Consider the following 18,416-nt stretch of genomic DNA (forward strand, 5'->3'; position numbering starts at 1 on the left):
GTATTAATAATTAACGGTTCCGGATTCTTCCAACCAGTACTAAAGTCTGCTTCATTTAATATTGGAACACAAACAATTGCGTGTAGTTCAGTCATTTATTAACGAATTCATAATTTGTTTTTCATACAAATGTAGTAAAAAATTATTCATTGCTGTTTCGAAGAAATTCTCGTACTTTTCCCGTAATACGGCACATTAGGCGGCGCACACCCTTTTCGTCCACCGTTTTGGCGATTTGATTCCACCAGTTCTTCATTTGAGTCATGTTCCTAACAAGTTTCCCCTTTGCCTTAAGCCTCCACTTCGTGATTGCCCAGTATTTCACTATCGGCCGGAACTGGGGGCAGTTTGGGGGGTTGAGGTCCTTCGGTATTACGCTGACCCCGTTCGTTGCGTACCATTCCATAACCGTTGTGCTGTAATGGCAGCATGCGAGGTCCGGCCAAAACATTACTGGACGGCGTGGGCACGAATAAACGGCAGAATCCGTTTCTGTAGGCACTCTTTTTTGTAGACTTCTGATGTCATAGTCTTGTCAGTGAGAAAGACTTTGGTTTTCTGTCCACAACTGCATATCCCCTGCCAAATCATGTACTTGCGGGCGAATTTATCCGCAAACACGAACTTAAATTTTGCAGGTACATCCCCCGGGGCCGTCGCCAAATAAAATTTTTGACCTGGGATTTGCCCAAAGTCCGCCTTCACGTAGGTCTCATCGTCCATCAGAATACATCCGTCGAACTTGGTCAGCACTAGGTCGTACAGCTTTCGAGCACGGATTCTGGCCACATTGTTCTGCTTCAGCGTCCGATTTGGCTGTTTGCTGGCTCGGAATGACCTTATTCCTTCCCGGAGACGAATTCGTCGCACCGTACTGTGAGCGGCCTGGAACTTATTGGCCAAATCGCGGTCTGAAAGATTGGGATTCCTCTTGAAGTCCTTGATGACTTTCCCACGCAGTTTCCGGTCGACAGTTCCACTCCGACGCTTCGAATGCGGCTTCCGAGCCGTCGTCAATGTTTCCTTGTACTGCTTGATAACACGCCATACGGTATTTCTAGGCATTTTAAGCTGTTTAGCTAGCTTAGATGCCGACAACAATGGATTTTCAAGAAAACTGTGCACAATTTTATCTCTCCGTTCGGCTTCCATGGCGGTTGTTTACAAAATGCTATCGTTTGGTGTTATGACATAAATACATGGTGAAAGGTAATGAATTTCCCGACACGTGGGTTAAAAAAGTTACTATTCCGTCCACTAGGAGCGCCACAATGAGCAAAAGAATTTGTTCCAATATTAAATGAAGCAGACTTTATTTTTACAACCCGTTCGAAATTCAGTTCAGTTTATATAACAAACGGTTTTTCAAGGGACACCATTTGGAGTTTTGAGCGAGTTAAATTTGCGAACTTCTGAACAGTTACAGAAACTCAATTCAAAAGCGGTTGTCTCCAAAGTTCTACGTCAAGTTTCCGCCCATGTCTCTAGCCACAGGCCCTTGTACTTTTTTTGTCATTTGGTTCTAGTTTGGCTTTTTGTCGACACAGATAGAATATTTGCCTGCTTTGTATTCTAGTGTAGAGGTACAAATTTTAGACGTTTTTTTCATGCTCCGAAAAAATAAAACAAAGTATAATTTTATTATCCATTATATCATTATTTGTTTATCTATGTTTTAACAATAAAACAAAAATTGAAAGGAAAAAAAACATCATAATTAGAATAGTTACAAGCTGATGAAGCGAGGGGGTTGAAAAAAAGTTGTGCCATGGCGTACACGATTCCAGCTCTTCTGGTTATCTGAAACATAAATATCGAACAGATTCTGAATCAGTATAAATGCTGCTATCGCATGCACCTCGGACAAGTCAAAAACATGTTTTTGGACAAAATGGCGGTCGTTTGAAAACAAAAATTGCTTTTTAGCACGTTTTTTATAATGATTTAAATTTTTTAAAGATAGTAACATTGAAAAATAAAGTTGTATTGGTTCATGCGACAGAGAGATGTATAACGATTAATTCAAACAAATTCGAAAAGAATCGGTTCAGTAGAACTTGAGATATCATGTACGCCAGTTTGAAAAAAACTAGTTACGAGAAAAACGCGTTTGAAGTTCTGAGTCATGGCCCTACTAGATTAGATACAGGATCATTAAAATGGCAATAACTCAGTAAATAATGGAATTCTCGAAAAGTCCTTACCAGAGTATATTTTTGAGTGTCTAAACTTCAGAAATATGAAGAAAAAAAATTTCAAATTTGTAGACTAAAATACCCCCTTAACACAAAATCAAAATTCAAAAGTCAACAATCATTCAAGTTACTTTCTTCAGAAATTTAAATGGCTCACGCTAAAAATAACAGATGGCTTCAGTATAAAGGGGGCCCTTGATTCAGCTGCAATAGAGATCCTGTCAGCCAACTGAAACTATCGGGGTCTGCCACCTCTCTCAAATAACATGTTGTATAACTGGCTTTGCGAGAAACATTTGAATTTTTCTCACTGAGATTCGACAGTAAGTCGATCAGTCAGATTCCAAAACACACCTCAGTAAACTTGAGCGCATTCAATATCTTTGTCTCCGTACTGCGTTGGAATGTATGCCCTCAGCGCACCCCATTAGTTTTGAGGTTTTGGCAGGAGTACTCCCACCAGAAGATCACATTCCGTCGGTTCCTCAAAAATCAAAAAACAATAATTTCTATTTAACAGAAGATAAGTAACAGCAATTTAGCTCATCAACATCATTCATACCTAAATTAAATTAATATTGACTCATAACATAAATTTATAAACAGTATTACTTTTATTATTAATTTATTAATAGTACTCACAATTAACCATTGGAAATTATGATGAATAAATAATCAATTTTCAGCAGTTAATTAAGCTTTGCTTCTAAAACAAAACCAGCTTCAGTGAACAATATTTCGCTGTAAACACTACTACAAGGAACTGAAAGATAAACTCTACCAACCTTGTCAGTTAGGGTACTGCTTAGAGAGGATCGTGGTTGCGATCGATTCGAAATGTTTTGACATAACAGTCAATTCCATTAGCAATGGGATTTTATTGCTGAACGCGACGCTAACTATTATTCTCATTTGCCACTTCGTTGAAACTGTTCCAAAAGGAATCGTGAGTTTCGAGTATAAAGTTTGATTCAATTTCGTCTGTTTTGATGTTCTGTAGATCTAAATTCGTTCTAAATTCGTGGTCTCACTCTCACTCGTCCAGGATTAATATTATTTCAATATATCCACAAACATTCCATCATAGTAGCAAAAATTCTGTGATTCTTTGCAGAAAATCTTTATTCTATATTAAATGATATTGATCTAAACGAAAAAATTCACCACCGTTTATTATTTTTCATGTAAAATTTGTTCATTTCTCCTTAAAATGTAATCCTTTTTTGGCTCCATACACATATGCAGTTTCTCTCAGTTTCTTATTCGCAAATAAAGAGTCGAATATCTTTGCAGATTTCAAAAACATGTATTTTTGATTCGAATGAAAGTTTGTATTCCGTTTGGGTTAAAGGAAATATGAGTTTTCCACAGCAATTGGGATTTTTTTTGACTCAAGTGTAACTTTTAAAACTGGTATCGATTTTAGTAAGAGAAATCTTTGATAATTTATATCTCAAAAGCTATGAGTCGTACCGAAATAGTGTCTTAAAAAGAGTTATAGAGTAATGATGTCAAAATGTGAAAAAAATATACACTGAGAAAAAAGCTTTAATATGCAATATCTAAAATATATATTTTTATTTATTTTTTTTCATATAAAATAGAAGTCATGTGGAAAATTTAAATAAAAGAGTCCAAGATGGTAAAACTATTTTTCACGAACTTTGTGGAACATCGAATTTTTCATGAATTTTAGAAACTTGTTTTTTTTTGTATGTTAACAATCATTTATCGCCACAAACTATGAATCCTGATGTGATATAAAATAAAAAAGGTCGTATTAAATTCGAACATGAGTATCATACTGGTCGTAATTATTTTTACTTGAAAAAGAAGTGATAACATAACTTTGTCAGATTATATGCAGTATATTCACAACTTGTATAATCTCACAACATGAACATGTTGATAAGATTAACCATGGAATCCCAGATCATCTACGCTCCGATTATATTCCGCCGATATTTTCGGCAGAATATGGGAAAGTTAGATCTGATAAAATGTTCTTTACTGACGGTTCATACATAAACGGGTCCACTGGCTTCGGCAGCTTCAATGAAAATTCCAGTGCCTCTTTCAAACTCAAAGATCCTTGTTCCGTGTATGTCGCTGAACTGGGTGCGATATACTACGCACTGGGGATCATTGAAACATTACCCATCGACCACTATTTTATTTTTTCAGACAGTCTCAGCCCAATAGAGGCAATCCGCTCAATGAAGGTTGATAAACGCTCATCTTATTTCCTAACTAGAATAAGACAACTATTGAGTGTTTTGGTCGAAAAATTATTCAAGATTACCTTAGCATGGGTTCCCTCTCATTGTTCGATTCCGGGGAATGAGAAAGCGGACTCGCTAGCTAAGGTGGGCGCTTTAGAATTCACACTTTTTGAAAGGTAAATTGCTTATAATGAATTTTTCCACATTCCTCGTCAGTATACGCTCGTAAGTTGGCAGCGCATGTGGAGTGGTGATGAGTTCGGTCGTTGGTTACACACGATTATCCCTAAGGTCTCGACGAGTGCATGGTTCAAGGGATTGAATGTAGGTCGTGATTTCATTCGCGTGATATCTCGGCTTATGTCCAATCACTACAACCTAAACGCGCATCTCTATCGCATTGGGCTCGCAGCAAACAATCTTTGTGATTGTGGCGATGGCTACCACGACATCGAGCATGTTGTCTGGTCGTGTATCCGGTTCCATACTGCTCGCTTTCAGCTCTCTAGAGCACTAGAGCAGAGCAGACAATCGGAGATCCCCGTCCGGGATATCTTAGGTAGCCGTGATCCTGATCTTCTGCTTCATCTATACCTGTTCCTCAGGAACGCCGATGTCAACGTTTAATGATGTTTCCTTCGTTGTGTCCCCGTTTTATATCCCTCCTATCCGATCGATAAACTTTTACTTAGTCGCGGCAATACATACACACACTCTTTACAGATACACGGGCCAAAGGTTGTGCAGTCCACTGATCATTCAACAAAAGCAAAAGGTTGTACCGCTCATGACAACTCTACATGAACTGATGATTGTGCCGGTTAGTGACCATTCTATCCTGGATTCCTCGAGTCGAGAAAGACACACCACGCTAGATATGGGGTACAGACTAGGGGGGCGTTGCTGATTAAGGGTCAGCTGCATCCCAATAGGAAGTATCCCGTGTCGGGCACACGTACAGAGCATTGGAGACAGCAACATCCGAATTACGAAAACACTTGTAATACTAACCTCGAGCCAACCGCGAGTAATCGGTTACATATTACTAACATAGATAATAAGAAAAATTGTCAAAGTATTGAACTCCCGGCCCCGTGAGGCTAACGCTATATGAGCCTTGATAAAAATATATATTTTGGAAAAAAAAAATGAACATGATCATTTTTTTTGTAAACTTCTGATAAGTATTTACTAAACATGTGTTTCAATGTGTTACTTTCATGTAAAGAACATGTGCAAAAAATTTTCTTCGTGTGACATCTTTCAAAACAGTCCATAAAATACATCCCTGGTTTTCGCATATATCACAAAAATAATTAGTTTGATATTTTCAAACAGGAAGCCTCAAGCTTTCTGTTTGAACATTCAGAACAATTCTTTTTACATCTAGACATTGCCGCAATGCATGAAATTTTGCATTGAGCCTTTCCTCAAGCATAGGTTACAACTTTTGTTTATACTGAGTACCGTTATTTATTATTCATAGTAGCACAGTTTTGATTCGTGACGATTTCACTAGATATTGAAATTCGTTTATAAAAAATGTAAAATGATGAACTATTGTGTAAAGTATAAGATTAGTATAGTTCCTTGCTGTGGTGGCTGAAAGCAGACAAACGACCCCAAAGAATTAAAAGAGCCTATTTACTATCAAAAAGGCAATAATTTAGATTTTTTTTTAAATATCTCGAGAATGGCTGCATTTGGAAGGAGACTGATGGAGAGATTTTTTGTTTTAAATCACATCAGGATTCATAATTCGTGGCTAAAAATGATTGTTAACATACAAAAATTCAAATTTCGAAAATTCATAAAAATTCGATGTTCCACAAAGTTCGCTAAAAATAATTTTACCATTTTGGACTCATTTTTTAAATTTTCTACATGACTTCTATTTTATATGAAAAAATAAAAAATATATATATTATAGATATTGCAAATTAAAGTTTTTTTTGTAAATAAAAAAAGAGTACTAATTTTTTCTCAGTGTATGTTTTTTCACGTTTTAACATCAAAACTCTATAACTCTTTCTAAGACACTATTCCGGTACGACTCATAGTTTTTGAGATATAAATTATAAAAAATTTCTCTTACTAAAATCGATACGCCCTTTTCAAACGTCACACTTGAATCGAAAAAATCCCAAATTGCTGTGGAAAACTCATATTTCCTCCAACCCAAACGAAATACAAAATTTAATTCTAATCAAAAATACTCATGTTTTGTCATTTGTCGATTTCATTTGGAATTACTCATGTCAGCCTCCTAAACTCGAGTCGATCGCGAATATTCGGTTTCCTGCCTTATTAACTATAGGAAAATTAAAGTAAAAAGGCTTACATATATTATTATAAACATTTAGTTAAAAGTATGACTCTTTGAATCCAATGAAAAAGATTTTGTAATTCTTTCGGTTACCTTCTCAGGTAACTCGTAGCAATTGGAATTCGAATCCAGACCTCTCCCCACTAACAACTGTCCCTTTCATGATAATTGCAATCCAAAGGAACCACGCTCGAGGGACCACCCTTCTGGCCGCGAATATCATATTAACATTCCTTTCCTTTCCCTGGTGACTTGAAGACTTGGCCAACATAATTATTGACTATTTAAAGCATTCGTGCTTTTGACACCGATACTTGCACAAAGAGAATGGTTAGCTACTCCCAAACACCATTCAGTGTGTTCATTGTGCGAATTTGCTGGTTCAGGTCAATCACAGAGACTAACTACGAAGTATACAGGGTCTTTCAGATTAAACGCTAACGCGTTTTTTCTGAAACCGATATTTATTTTTAGAAAACGAGAATAAAGCTTATTTTAGAACATTTTCGATGTGACCACCCCTTTTTTCGATAACGCGTTCTAAACGGTGAACAAAATTCTTCATGCACAACTCTAACATTACGACTTCGATGCTGTTGAAAATCCGAGTTATTTCTTCTTTAAGTTCCTTTAAGTAAGATTTTGTGGCTTATTAACATAGCAACGGTACTTCACGTACCTCCAGAGGAAGTAATCGATGACGAGAAATGTTGAAATTCTTACCATAAGAGGACAAAGTTTCATTAAGGCTTAAGATGCTCGAGTAGTTCTTGTAAATTGTACATCTTGATACTAAAAACCATCCCATCAGACTGAACGAGTAGCCGAATATTATCGTCCCGAAGTGGGGAATGCAGTGTTACCATCGACGGAGCAAAAAAAAGTTTTTATAAGGAGCTATTCGATTTTTTTTGCGTGTTCGTTATATCTGAAAGACCCTGTAAAATCCACCCAATCTCCAGCTCAAGCAAGATAGACAGAAATAATTTTCAATCAATTGATGGAAACATCTTTGCGATCAATTAAAAATGATCAAGTTCTTCCATTATTTCCTATATGTTCTGTGTTTAGATTTTTAAAGGGTGTGTCACATCAAATTGCATCACGGAAAAAACGCTGTAGAAATTTAATTTTTAGGAATTATATCTTCAGCTTTCGCTTATAATCAATTAAGAGTGTATAGATCACGTTGGCCATGCTTCACTGTCAATTTTTCTTAAATTTGGAAAAATGTCGAACGAAAAAGAGCGTCGTGAATTAATCCTGCGCACTCATTTCGAGAATCCGGAGTTGTCACATTGGAACATCGGTAAGATGCTGGGAATCTTCCAATCCACGGTCAGCAGAGTACTGAATTTGTCAAGTTCATTCGTCCAGCGGACCAAGCAGCGGGAGGGCCTGCGTACATACAAGGTTCAGAAGGCTCCTAATCGCGATGAAAGGTAAAACATGGTGGGGAAGACGCGAGCCCGGAAGCTGTACACCGAAATGCTGACGAAGCCGCATTGCCTGGTAATGGACGACGAAACCTACGTCAAAGCGGACTTTCGTCAGCTGCCGGGCCTGTTGTTCTTCTCCGCAGAGGACAAATTCAGCGTTCCGGAGGAGATTCGCAAGCAGAAAGTATCCAAGTTTGCCAAAAAGTACATGGTGTGGCAAGCGATCTGCTCTTGCGGAAAGCGGAGCGCCCTCTTCGTGATGACCGGCACGGTAAACGGGCAGGTTTACCTTAAGGAGTGCCTACAGAAGCGCTTACTACCACTATTGAAGCAGCACGAGGGTCCGACCATCTTCTGGCCGGATCTCGCTTCGTGCCACTATTCAAAGGACGTGTTGGAGTGGTACGAAGCCAACGGGGTCACCTTCGTGCCAAAGGAAATGAACCCGCTCAACGCGCCGAAGCTTCGCCCAATAGAGAAATATTGGGCGATTATGAAGCAGGCCCTCCGGAAGAACCCAAAAGTTGTCAAATCGGAGGCGGACTTCAAGAGAAAATGGATTTCTGTTCAAAAAAAAACTACAACCTGACGTTGTACAGAACCTTATGGACGGGGTAAAGAGGAAGGCATACGGGCTTGGGCTCGAAGTATGAATAAAAAGAAAATGCCAATAGTTGTTTAATAGTTTTTATTTTTAGGAAATGAACCCGCCCAACGCGCCGGAGCTTCGCCCAATAGAGAAATATTGGGCGATTATGAAGCAGGCCCTCCGGAAGAACCCAAAAGTTGTCAAATCGGAGGCGGACTTCAAGAGAAAATGGATTTCTGTTCAAAAAAACTACAACCTGACGTTGTACAGAACCTTATGGACGGGGTAAAGAGGAAGGTGCGAGCATACGGGCTTGGGCTCGAAGTATGAATAAAAAGAAAATGCCAATGTTGTTTAATAGTTTTTATTTTACTGTCTAAAATTTTCAAAAGGATCGGTCTACTGGGCGAATTTCTACAGCGTTTTTTCTGTGATGCAATTTGATGTGACACCCTTTATTTTACTCACCGTATTTTCCTGTTAGACGTAGCCTTACGTTAAAATGTTCGTTGTTGTTGAGATAATGCTTGACTTTTCCATTATTCATGGAACAGTTTTGATTCCAAAAGGTATTCCGAATCGATTACTGCCAGCACCTATGCGTTCTATCAAAAAATGGTCTAGTAAGAAGCGTTTGAAATCTCTTATTATTTTTTTTTTTGAATTTTATATCACACCTTCCTCTTAGACGTGGTCCTACGTTTAAATAAATCATCCGGCGGTGAATAAGCTTTCAAGTCATTGCCAGTCGAACGAGTGAACAAGTTTGAAGTAGATAGACGATAACAAAAGAATCCCCCAGTTTCAAGTGCAGTGGCGAAAGTCTGGGTACGGTAGTTCTGGCGGAAATGAAAGTGGAGGGGCAGCAAGAGTACTACAGGCATTGATAAAGACAACAGATGCTTCATTCTGCATTGTCACACATTCTGCCATTTATTGGCAGGGGTAGAAGACCTTATGCGTTGTTTTGAAGGATGAATGTGAAAAACTTTAACTTCCAAAGCGCAGTTTTTGGAATCTATATAAGTAAAAATGATTTGGTGTGCATTCCTCACGATTTATCTCGAGAACGGAGCAGCGGATTCGAACATTCAGTATCAAGTTTTGTGCATCTTAGTCTGCATCAAAAAAGTGATGAAAACCGTTCGGAAAGTTGGAAGGCGATTGTGTCCGCCCAGAGAGGTATCTGAGCGATCTGAGCAGAGCTCTAGTAGTAGAGATGAGAGTAGATTGGCTACCCGATGATGACGAGGAAATAATGAGATCGAATATAGTCGAACTAGCTTGATCTATTGGCGATCTAACGCAAAACGTAATCGTAAACGATCGGTTAGACATCTGGATTTTGTTTTTAAACTAAGAAAATGATAATAATGTAACCTAAAACTCAAAATCAAATCACGTATATATTACTTCCAGGCTTTCCAAGGTAGTTCTCACATGCAGGAACCATGCATTTTCAACTTGTTTCGAATTTTCCTGTTTTGATTCAACTATTGTCAATATTTATACAGTTTTCACTACTGAAAGAGGTAAGAAAATAATAAGTTATATATAAAATTGTTATATATGTATATATAAATTTCTTCCAAACTCATCGCAATCAAATAATCTTTTATAATTGTTGTTGGACGCGAAACCGCAGGGTAGTGATAATGCCCCTCGTTAGAATCCTATCCTGGTCCTCGTCCTAATTTCGATTGCTCGATTGATGGTCGATAAATCAGGAGATTTAAACCAATGAATAGAAGAAAGAACAAAGGTTAAATTATAAGATATTAGAAGTTCAAAAGCGAAAGTTATACATTGAAAGTGAGTATAAAACATTGTAATTTATGGAAGAACAAACCTTCCATAAACTCATATTGCAAAATTTAAAACCATCATCACTTTCACCGCAGCGCCGCCTAGGTGTAAATTTGTACGTTAGATCGCCAATACTGATCGGAGGTTTATTAGCGACTGACTGCTCTGAACATTTCGTGCCCTATTTATACGATTGGCCCATAGTCATTTGAATCGTGTTTGTTTGGACTGCGTCTGGAATATTCGCTATATACCCATACCTCGCTTTACGGCCTAGATCCGTTCCACGAAACTTGGCCGCAAAGCGAAAAGCCGTATAAGGAATCAATTATTATAATACAAATTCATACAAATTCAATCGGATCGGTGCCATAGTTATAAAATATGTAACATGGTTTAATATCCAATATGCATTTTATCTTTTTATTGAATTCAAAATCGAAATTACATACATAGCAAGTACATACATTTGTACATTATATAATGATAGACCCCGAAAATCAACAATAATCCATAAACAAAAATAAAACAACTTCATGTTACATAAAATATGTGTATTTATACTGCAATTCCATACCAAACCACCACTATATCGATACTTCGATCATCTGAATTGGTTCAGTAGTCCAAAAGGTATGAATTTTTGAAAAAAATCATTTTTGAAAAAAAATTATAGGTGGTTGTGTCCAAGATACGACCGCATTGTTGACGTAGAACTACACTGTTATTTTATATAAGTCGCTTGTTCATACCTTCGGATATTATTCTATAATGTTGTGAAAATTTAGAAACAACTGCTTAGTAGAATAATCTCTGAAATGGATTTTTCATTGTAGAATCAGTTGACGATAATTGATTGATGATTCATTCATGCCCTCGCAAAACAATATACTAGCTGATCGGATGTCGCAATTTATTTCATACCTCGAACGCTATTCCGGTGGCCTTTTTCGCAATTGAAATAGACTCGATTATATACATGTTGCACCAGCACCATTATTCCACATCTCATAATTACATCAATATATCTTTGGCACCGCATGGAAACAACAACAATGACAACACTTGCAAGTATCAAATATCATGCTACATGTTATTTAGTATTGCCTCAAAGGAATCGCACCTCTAGGCATCGTTCGTATAACGTAAACCAAGCGCCAAACAAGCGTTCGCCATAGCATGCATACAGAGCCATACATTGGTGGCTTGAAACTACTAGGAATATAAAAACTTCTCATCATTTTTCGCTATTCTCAAAAGAAACGCTTCTGTTAATATTACCGGCATCGAAAAAAGTTGCATTACTTCCTCATGCTCGAGAGAAGCGCAGCTGTCACTCTTAGTGGAGGAAGTTTTGCTACTGGCAAGCGAATTTTAATCACATACAAAATTCCAGAACGTCATTCACTTTCTTGGTGACTAAACAAGTGAAATAAACTCTTTTTGTTAATAGCAACCTTTTCGAGTAGTAGCAATAGCAATGCTTCATTATGACCAATATTAGCGCAAATACAATCCTAGTTGAAGGCAGCTCTGCGACTGGCACGCGAACCCAAATAACTTATAACATTCCAGTAAGACATTCAAGATGCTTGGTATTCCCCAAATGATTTTTTGGCGCACAACCTTAACGCTTGCTTCGCCATAACGTCAGTTTGATGCATTGATGCATTCTCAAAGGCACCAACGAGGCCCTTATGATGACAGAAAACAAACTATGTTAACTGCTTGGAAAAAAGACTGAATTATGCCACACAGCTTGTATTCTGCTGTAACACACATCAATGCGAATTCGCTGATGAGTTTGTCAGGAGCGACCGCCTTCACCACCAGCGGGGGGAGCTTGATTTTGGTTGCTGCCTAGGTAACGGAGTTTACATTTTCGACCGACGCGCCGAAATCGCCTACTCCGCTGTTATTCGATGCGGTGCCCACTCGCGAGGGCTCGGTTCAGTGCGAGCGCTTTTCACTGCACCAACATCGCGTGCATCATAAGATGACGCTTGCCTCGAAATGTTATTGCCCCTGGCAATGCGTTCGTTTTTTTTGCAGGGCTCGAGCCTGCATTCCTCTTCTTCCTACTCATCACACACTACGCGAAGCGTCCATTTTATGACGCGGAAAAAACACACGATACGAATAACGCGAAAAACAGAAACAGAAAAACCAAACGACGATATCCAAGTTGGATTACCACTGGTGGGGTCCAATCTTAGATCGAAGCGCAGCGAAAGCAAAGTGAACTGGATTGCTCAACAGTCCGATGCCGAAGGAAAATTTGTCTTAGCGAGATCCACTGTTTATACTCTAGGCAAGTATTCCCCTTCATTCTTCTACTTTTCCTTTGCTCACGGAGACTTTGAATCCTACGATTTCCCCTCCGTCGTCGATAAGTTGCTCGTTATTGACAGCTCTGTTCGGGAAAGCACACAAATGGATAGAACAAATGTATGGGAAAATGGAGACGCTTAGTTTTCATTAGTTTCAACTCTCTCGAACTTGTTGGTGGTCCCGAAACGAACCGATGGAATTTGAGTGGCCTTGTAAAAGCAACTGAAGATGATTAATTTTTGTTTTCGTGAGAATAACACGAGATTTTTCATGATCGCTCCATGCGCAGAATAGAAACTGAGTGCGCCATTTCACGGTGAAAACGAAATAAAGTCTATATAACCTTGCATAAAATTCATTTCGTTTTCATCGTGATGTGGCAATTTTTCATGACTGTTCCATGCGAAAGCAGAAGAGAAACTGATGCGAGTAAAAGTACTCACGCCTTGCATGTGTCCGCTATGGTTTTCCAAACACTAATGCAAGCGAGCAAAGGAAATCACAGCTTGCACGTGTTCGCTATGACGGTTTCTCCAGGTGCCTAAATTTTGCGTCCGTGTTCGGGAATACATTGCGATAACCAATGCAATGAGCTAGATTGTTATGATTTCAATTGTCGAATTTACGTTGGGTTTACAACCAGATGGCGCAGCGAGTAAAATGAGGATGTTTTGTTTTTGACGTGGGACTACGTCTAACCGGAATATATGGAGGGTAAAATGAAAACCTAAACACAGAACATGCAGGAAAAAATGAAAGATTTCGAATGCTTATAGCTCGAACATTTCGTACTGGATAGGAGAGATGTTTGCATCACTTGATAGGGAATATTTCTACGCATCTATCGCAACTAACAAAATGTTGTTTTTCATTAGATAAACAATTGAATAACTGTAAAATATTAGGCGATATCTAAACGCCCTAACTTCATCGTTTTGATTGGCCCGATTTACGGTTTCCCTAACCAAGCAGCCTTGGGGAAATCGGCATTGCAAATACATGAAAGTAGGGGGACTTTTGTTCTCATCGAAAAATGTTCCCTAACACAGACTTTAAAACCAAGCAGCGAAATCGGCATTGCAAACACACGAAAGAGCCTAGATGCGAGTGAACTGAAAAGTTTAAACCCTCTTAAAGCCAAAAAGAAGAAAAAGAACACACGAAAGTAGGGGGAGCTTTTGTTCCCACCGAAATGTGTTCCCTAATAGAGATTTCTAAACCAAGGTGCCTGGAGAAATCGGTATTTCAAATTCATGCAAGTCGGGGGTATTTTTGTTCCGACTGGAATGTGTTTCCCTAACACAGACTTCAAATCCATGAAGCGTGGGGAAATCGGCATTGCGAATTCATACAAATCGGGGGTATTTTTGTTCCGATTGAAATGTGTTTCCCTAACACAGACTTCAAAACCGAGGTTTCTGGGGCTCTGCAAATAAATGCAAACTGCGAGTACTTTTGTCCTCGCTTGCCTTTGTGCAGAGTGGAATATGTCTGTCCTAACATGATCTTCTAAACTTAGGAACCTGGGAAAATCGTGAAGCCACCAGAAGCGAATGAACTTCCCAGTTTCAAGCAAATTCGAGATTCGAGAAGTATGTACACTTTTGGGATGTAAACTTCAGAGCAAAATGTAAAATAAAATAATCGTTTGATGATTTTTTTTTGTCTTTATTGGAAAGATTTTCAGCCTTAGGCTGGTTCATCAAACGTTTGATAATTCTTCCGTACATATATTTTGTTCTAGTCATCGTACCAAACGTAAAAGGTCCGTCATTAAATTTACTTGTAACGAAGAACAATCAATCACAATAAATGAATTGACTTTACACGGCATTTGTTCATTTTTTTCACTCACAGAGCAAATATATTGAACTCAATTGAATTTGGAAACTGTTTCATTCAATCAAGAATTTAATCAATACAAACGAATGATTGCTAAGCTAAGGTAGTTCCACGTGAACCTTGCGGTTATATCATAGATATAACCCACTCATTTTTTTTTTGGTATGAAATTCCTTCAAATTTTCTAGAAAAATTAGAATTTATCTTCAAATTTCCCGGTTTCATGTATTCTTTCCACGCTGAAAAGGTTAGAAAATCATCATTCTACAATGTGATATGTATATTACGAGGAATGGCTTGTTATAAGTATTGTAACTGTAATTTTTTTCAACTAAGTAAACGAACAATAGGGTGTTTTGCGCTAAAAATACTGCAAACCCTCTTCGTATCGGCCCCTACATAATTAATGATATCAGCCAAATTGGTATGATATCGATTTCATCGCAATTATCCATAGTATCAAAAACCGGTATGCATTACATAAAATTTTCGAAGATTATCTATGACTTTGGTCAAATCGCGAGTTGAAACCATCATAAATATACAAAACTCTAACTTTCTTACCATATACTGACGACATTCAATGGCTGAAATGAATCTAAATTGAAATGAAATAAATAATCACCACCGAATCTTGCTTTTCAGTGCGTAAAATAAACAAACACCCTCACTTTTGTGGTTCTGAGCTCTAATGTAGATGTCGCAAGAGCTGATTCAGCTTTGCGTAAATTCGTCAAATAGCTTGCATTCAAAGCAATTTTTAAGCTATTGAAACAATTTTTTGGACCAATAAGTGACAATCATATAACTCGTTGAGGTATTAAAGAAGTATTAACGTTCAAAACCTTGCAGTCCAGAGTCACTCTTGCTTTCGAAACTTTGAACTTACACTCCGGTACAGAAATTGAAGACGTAGTCCTACGTCAAAAATCCCACGGTACTCCACAATGTTCAACGAAACATTTTGGCACTATCAGCAATCAATTAATCAATCAACAGCAAACGACTGTATGCGTCACCCAGAAAGCCTTCCTTCGGTAGATAATGTACATGGACAGACAGAGCGCGCGACAAACGACAACGAGCACCCCCAAAACACGAGTTTAACATGGGGATTGACGCGAGTTTAACATCTCCCTATCCTGACTGATGAGGCTTATGTGTCGAGTTCGATTTCCAACCCGAACAAATCACGAATATATGGAAGATGGAAATTAAACTCACCTGCGGTACTTGTGTGCTCTTGCCGGACCCCGTTTCGCCGACCAGTACCAGCGTTTGGTAGTTCTCGAGACAGTAGAGGATCTTGTCGCGATACTGTCGGATCGGAAGACGTTCGCGCTGCGCGGAAAGGTTGAGCGAGTGATGGGCGTTGAACACGAACGAGGTTACGTGATCATCGGTAGGGGCTGCGTCACGTTCTGATGAGAATGACTCGTCATCTGGAAGAAGAATTCGATAGACATATACCTATAATGTAGATAATTGCTGCGATAATGGCATATAGGCCACAAAAAGCACAACAAGTCGGAAGGGAAAGAACCGAAACAGCTGCCAGGTATTTTTCGGGGAATTCGACTATGCGAATACGCTTCGACAGAACGAGTCCACTAATTGAACTAGTGCCCTGAAATGTGTGAATTAACATTGCTGAATCGGTTCAATTACCGCTATCGAACTTCTTAGCAAAACTTTTTCCTAAAAGTAGTGACCCGTTTAATGAACTCAATTGGGAATGGCGTCAGCGCTAGTCTATCGATGAAAAATGATTAAATGTATTTCCTATCGAGGAACACTTTATGAAACTAATCAATTCGATAAACGTACATCTGAGGGTAGAGTATAGCAAATAATATTGAAGTTTGTTGACATTCTTCTTTCGATTTATTCCTATTTCTCCACTGCCACACTTCCGTGGAGCGCTGCAATGGTTCGATACGATGTGGTGTGATTAAAACTGGAACAGTTCCCTAGCGCCAATAAAACATGCAGCCGATGATAACACTAATCTTAACAGTGAAGATACATCGTGTATAGCTATAATATAGGATGAGTCATTCTTCTTCATTGATTATTTAGCTTACTGTTAGTTAAGTTGAAGTCAAATACGTTCTGCAATAATGAGAATGTGAAATAATTTTCCTCAATACGAAATTTTATCAATTCAACTTCTTTCTGATTGTTTTTTTAGCTTGCCAAACTGGCCAATAAGGAAGGCTAATTCCAACTATCAGCTGTTACAACCTAATCTTCAAAAAACCGGTTCTCGTTCTTGGTTCAAAAGCAAACCGAGTTCAAACGATAATCGCTTTCTGATTGGTTAATCCCCTTCACTGTATCATCAGACTGGATGGACTGAATGAGGCCAGCCGTTGCAAAATAAATATCTCCACATTTAGACAGATGGAAGGAATCAAAAACACAAGGAATAATACTCACCCGGTTTTAAAAACTTGGGGATCCGACTAGCGCTCATAATACGCAGTGCTGTGCACTATTTTTGCTGCACTATTCTCTCGGAAATTTGCCGTTCCACTGGAGTATTTTGCGAGAAAGTTTTCCAACGGCCCGCAAACTAGCAGCGGCAATAACCAGCGAACATCTTCGATGACCTCAATAGACAGCAATGCCGCTTCACGGTGGTGACGGTATTCGTTCAATGTTTTACACTTAACAACACTTCAACTATATTTATTTTTTGCTAGTTTCCGCACCGGAGTAGCGCCGAATGGGGCGGTCAAATCACTGTGAACGACGATGATATCATTCCTCAATTATTTGCCTTGTATATGGGAGACGTAGCCAACGCCAATAGCGAGTTCCCCTGGTTCGTTCTTCTCTGTTTTTTAGTTCCTCTCTGTTTCACTTCCGCATTCATCTGTTTCCGTTTCACAACCCAATTCTAACGAAGGTCTTCCTGCACGAGTTAATTCATCGAAACACTTCTCGGTCAACGCTAAATTTAGACTTCTCCCAAAACACAAAACAAACGAAATCTCGTATCCCCGTCGTTCCGTGGTCTCCGTTGTATTCGTCTCACGGATGGAGGAAAATATAGCCCGTGTCGCTGACCCTCACAAACAAAAACATCCGTTCCGTATGATTTAGAAAAACTACGAAAAGAGTTTTGTTCCGTATCAATGTAAAATGGTTATCTTTCCTGTTGATGCAATATATTCTTACACAGCATCGAAGCGTTAATTCAGACCAAACAAAATGTGTAGCGTAGAATGACGCCGAAACAAATTACGAGTGAAATCGTAGCACACCGACTGCATCAATGTTCGACGTGAACTGAGTGGCTGGAAAGCTGAAGCGAAAACTGACGGTTGAAAAGGTTCTTGATATTCAGGTCGCGGCATACAACGGAACATATAGCGAATTCGTTTTTAACTGAGTTAGTGCCACACTGACTGTAATAAAAAAAAACGTTTTCAGTTTCACGAATGCGGTGGTTTGTTGGTGTGCGTTATATAGTCTGATTTGTTTATATTTGCGATGACAAATGTACAGTGTCGACGTCTGGTGGCGATATTAGTGCTTGGGAGGTAAATTATTCTCTATCAGATCAGAAGGGCCAAGTGCAGTGTAAACATATAAAAGTTTGAATGGAAAGTTTTACTTCATATTGTTTGGTTACCTAACACAAGTAATCCTTACACTAAC

At 38.6% G+C, this 18,416-nt stretch overlaps 2 protein-coding genes across 3 annotated transcripts in view; both read right to left on the minus strand.

The window, feature by feature from the left end:
* Positions 1 to 16,116, minus strand: part of LOC129769483 (ceramide phosphoethanolamine synthase) — a 28,619-nt gene extending 12,503 nt beyond the window's left edge. The window contains exon 1 of the mRNA XM_055771782.1: positions 15,975 to 16,116. The gene's annotated coding sequence lies outside the window, so the exon portion shown is untranslated. The remainder of the gene's footprint in view (positions 1 to 15,974) is intronic.
* Positions 1 to 18,079, minus strand: part of LOC129769482 (probable ATP-dependent RNA helicase DHX35) — a 37,794-nt gene extending 19,715 nt beyond the window's left edge. Inside the window, exons 1-3 of one of the 2 annotated variants that reach the window (XM_055771780.1) lie at positions 17,934 to 18,079; positions 17,190 to 17,863; positions 15,975 to 16,192 (exon numbers count right to left, since the gene is read on the minus strand). In XM_055771780.1, the coding sequence (XP_055627755.1) occupies positions 15,975 to 16,192; positions 17,190 to 17,226 (255 nt within the window). In that variant the 5' untranslated portion in view covers positions 17,227 to 17,863; positions 17,934 to 18,079. The remainder of the gene's footprint in view (positions 1 to 15,974; positions 16,193 to 17,189; positions 17,864 to 17,933) is intronic. The other variant, XM_055771781.1, reaches the window with a different exon arrangement.
* Positions 18,080 to 18,416: the final 337 nt, after the last annotated feature.

Source organism: Toxorhynchites rutilus, chromosome 2 (assembly GCF_029784135.1).
Source record: "Toxorhynchites rutilus septentrionalis strain SRP chromosome 2, ASM2978413v1, whole genome shotgun sequence".
Classification (NCBI taxonomy): Eukaryota; Metazoa; Arthropoda; class Insecta; order Diptera; family Culicidae; genus Toxorhynchites; species Toxorhynchites rutilus.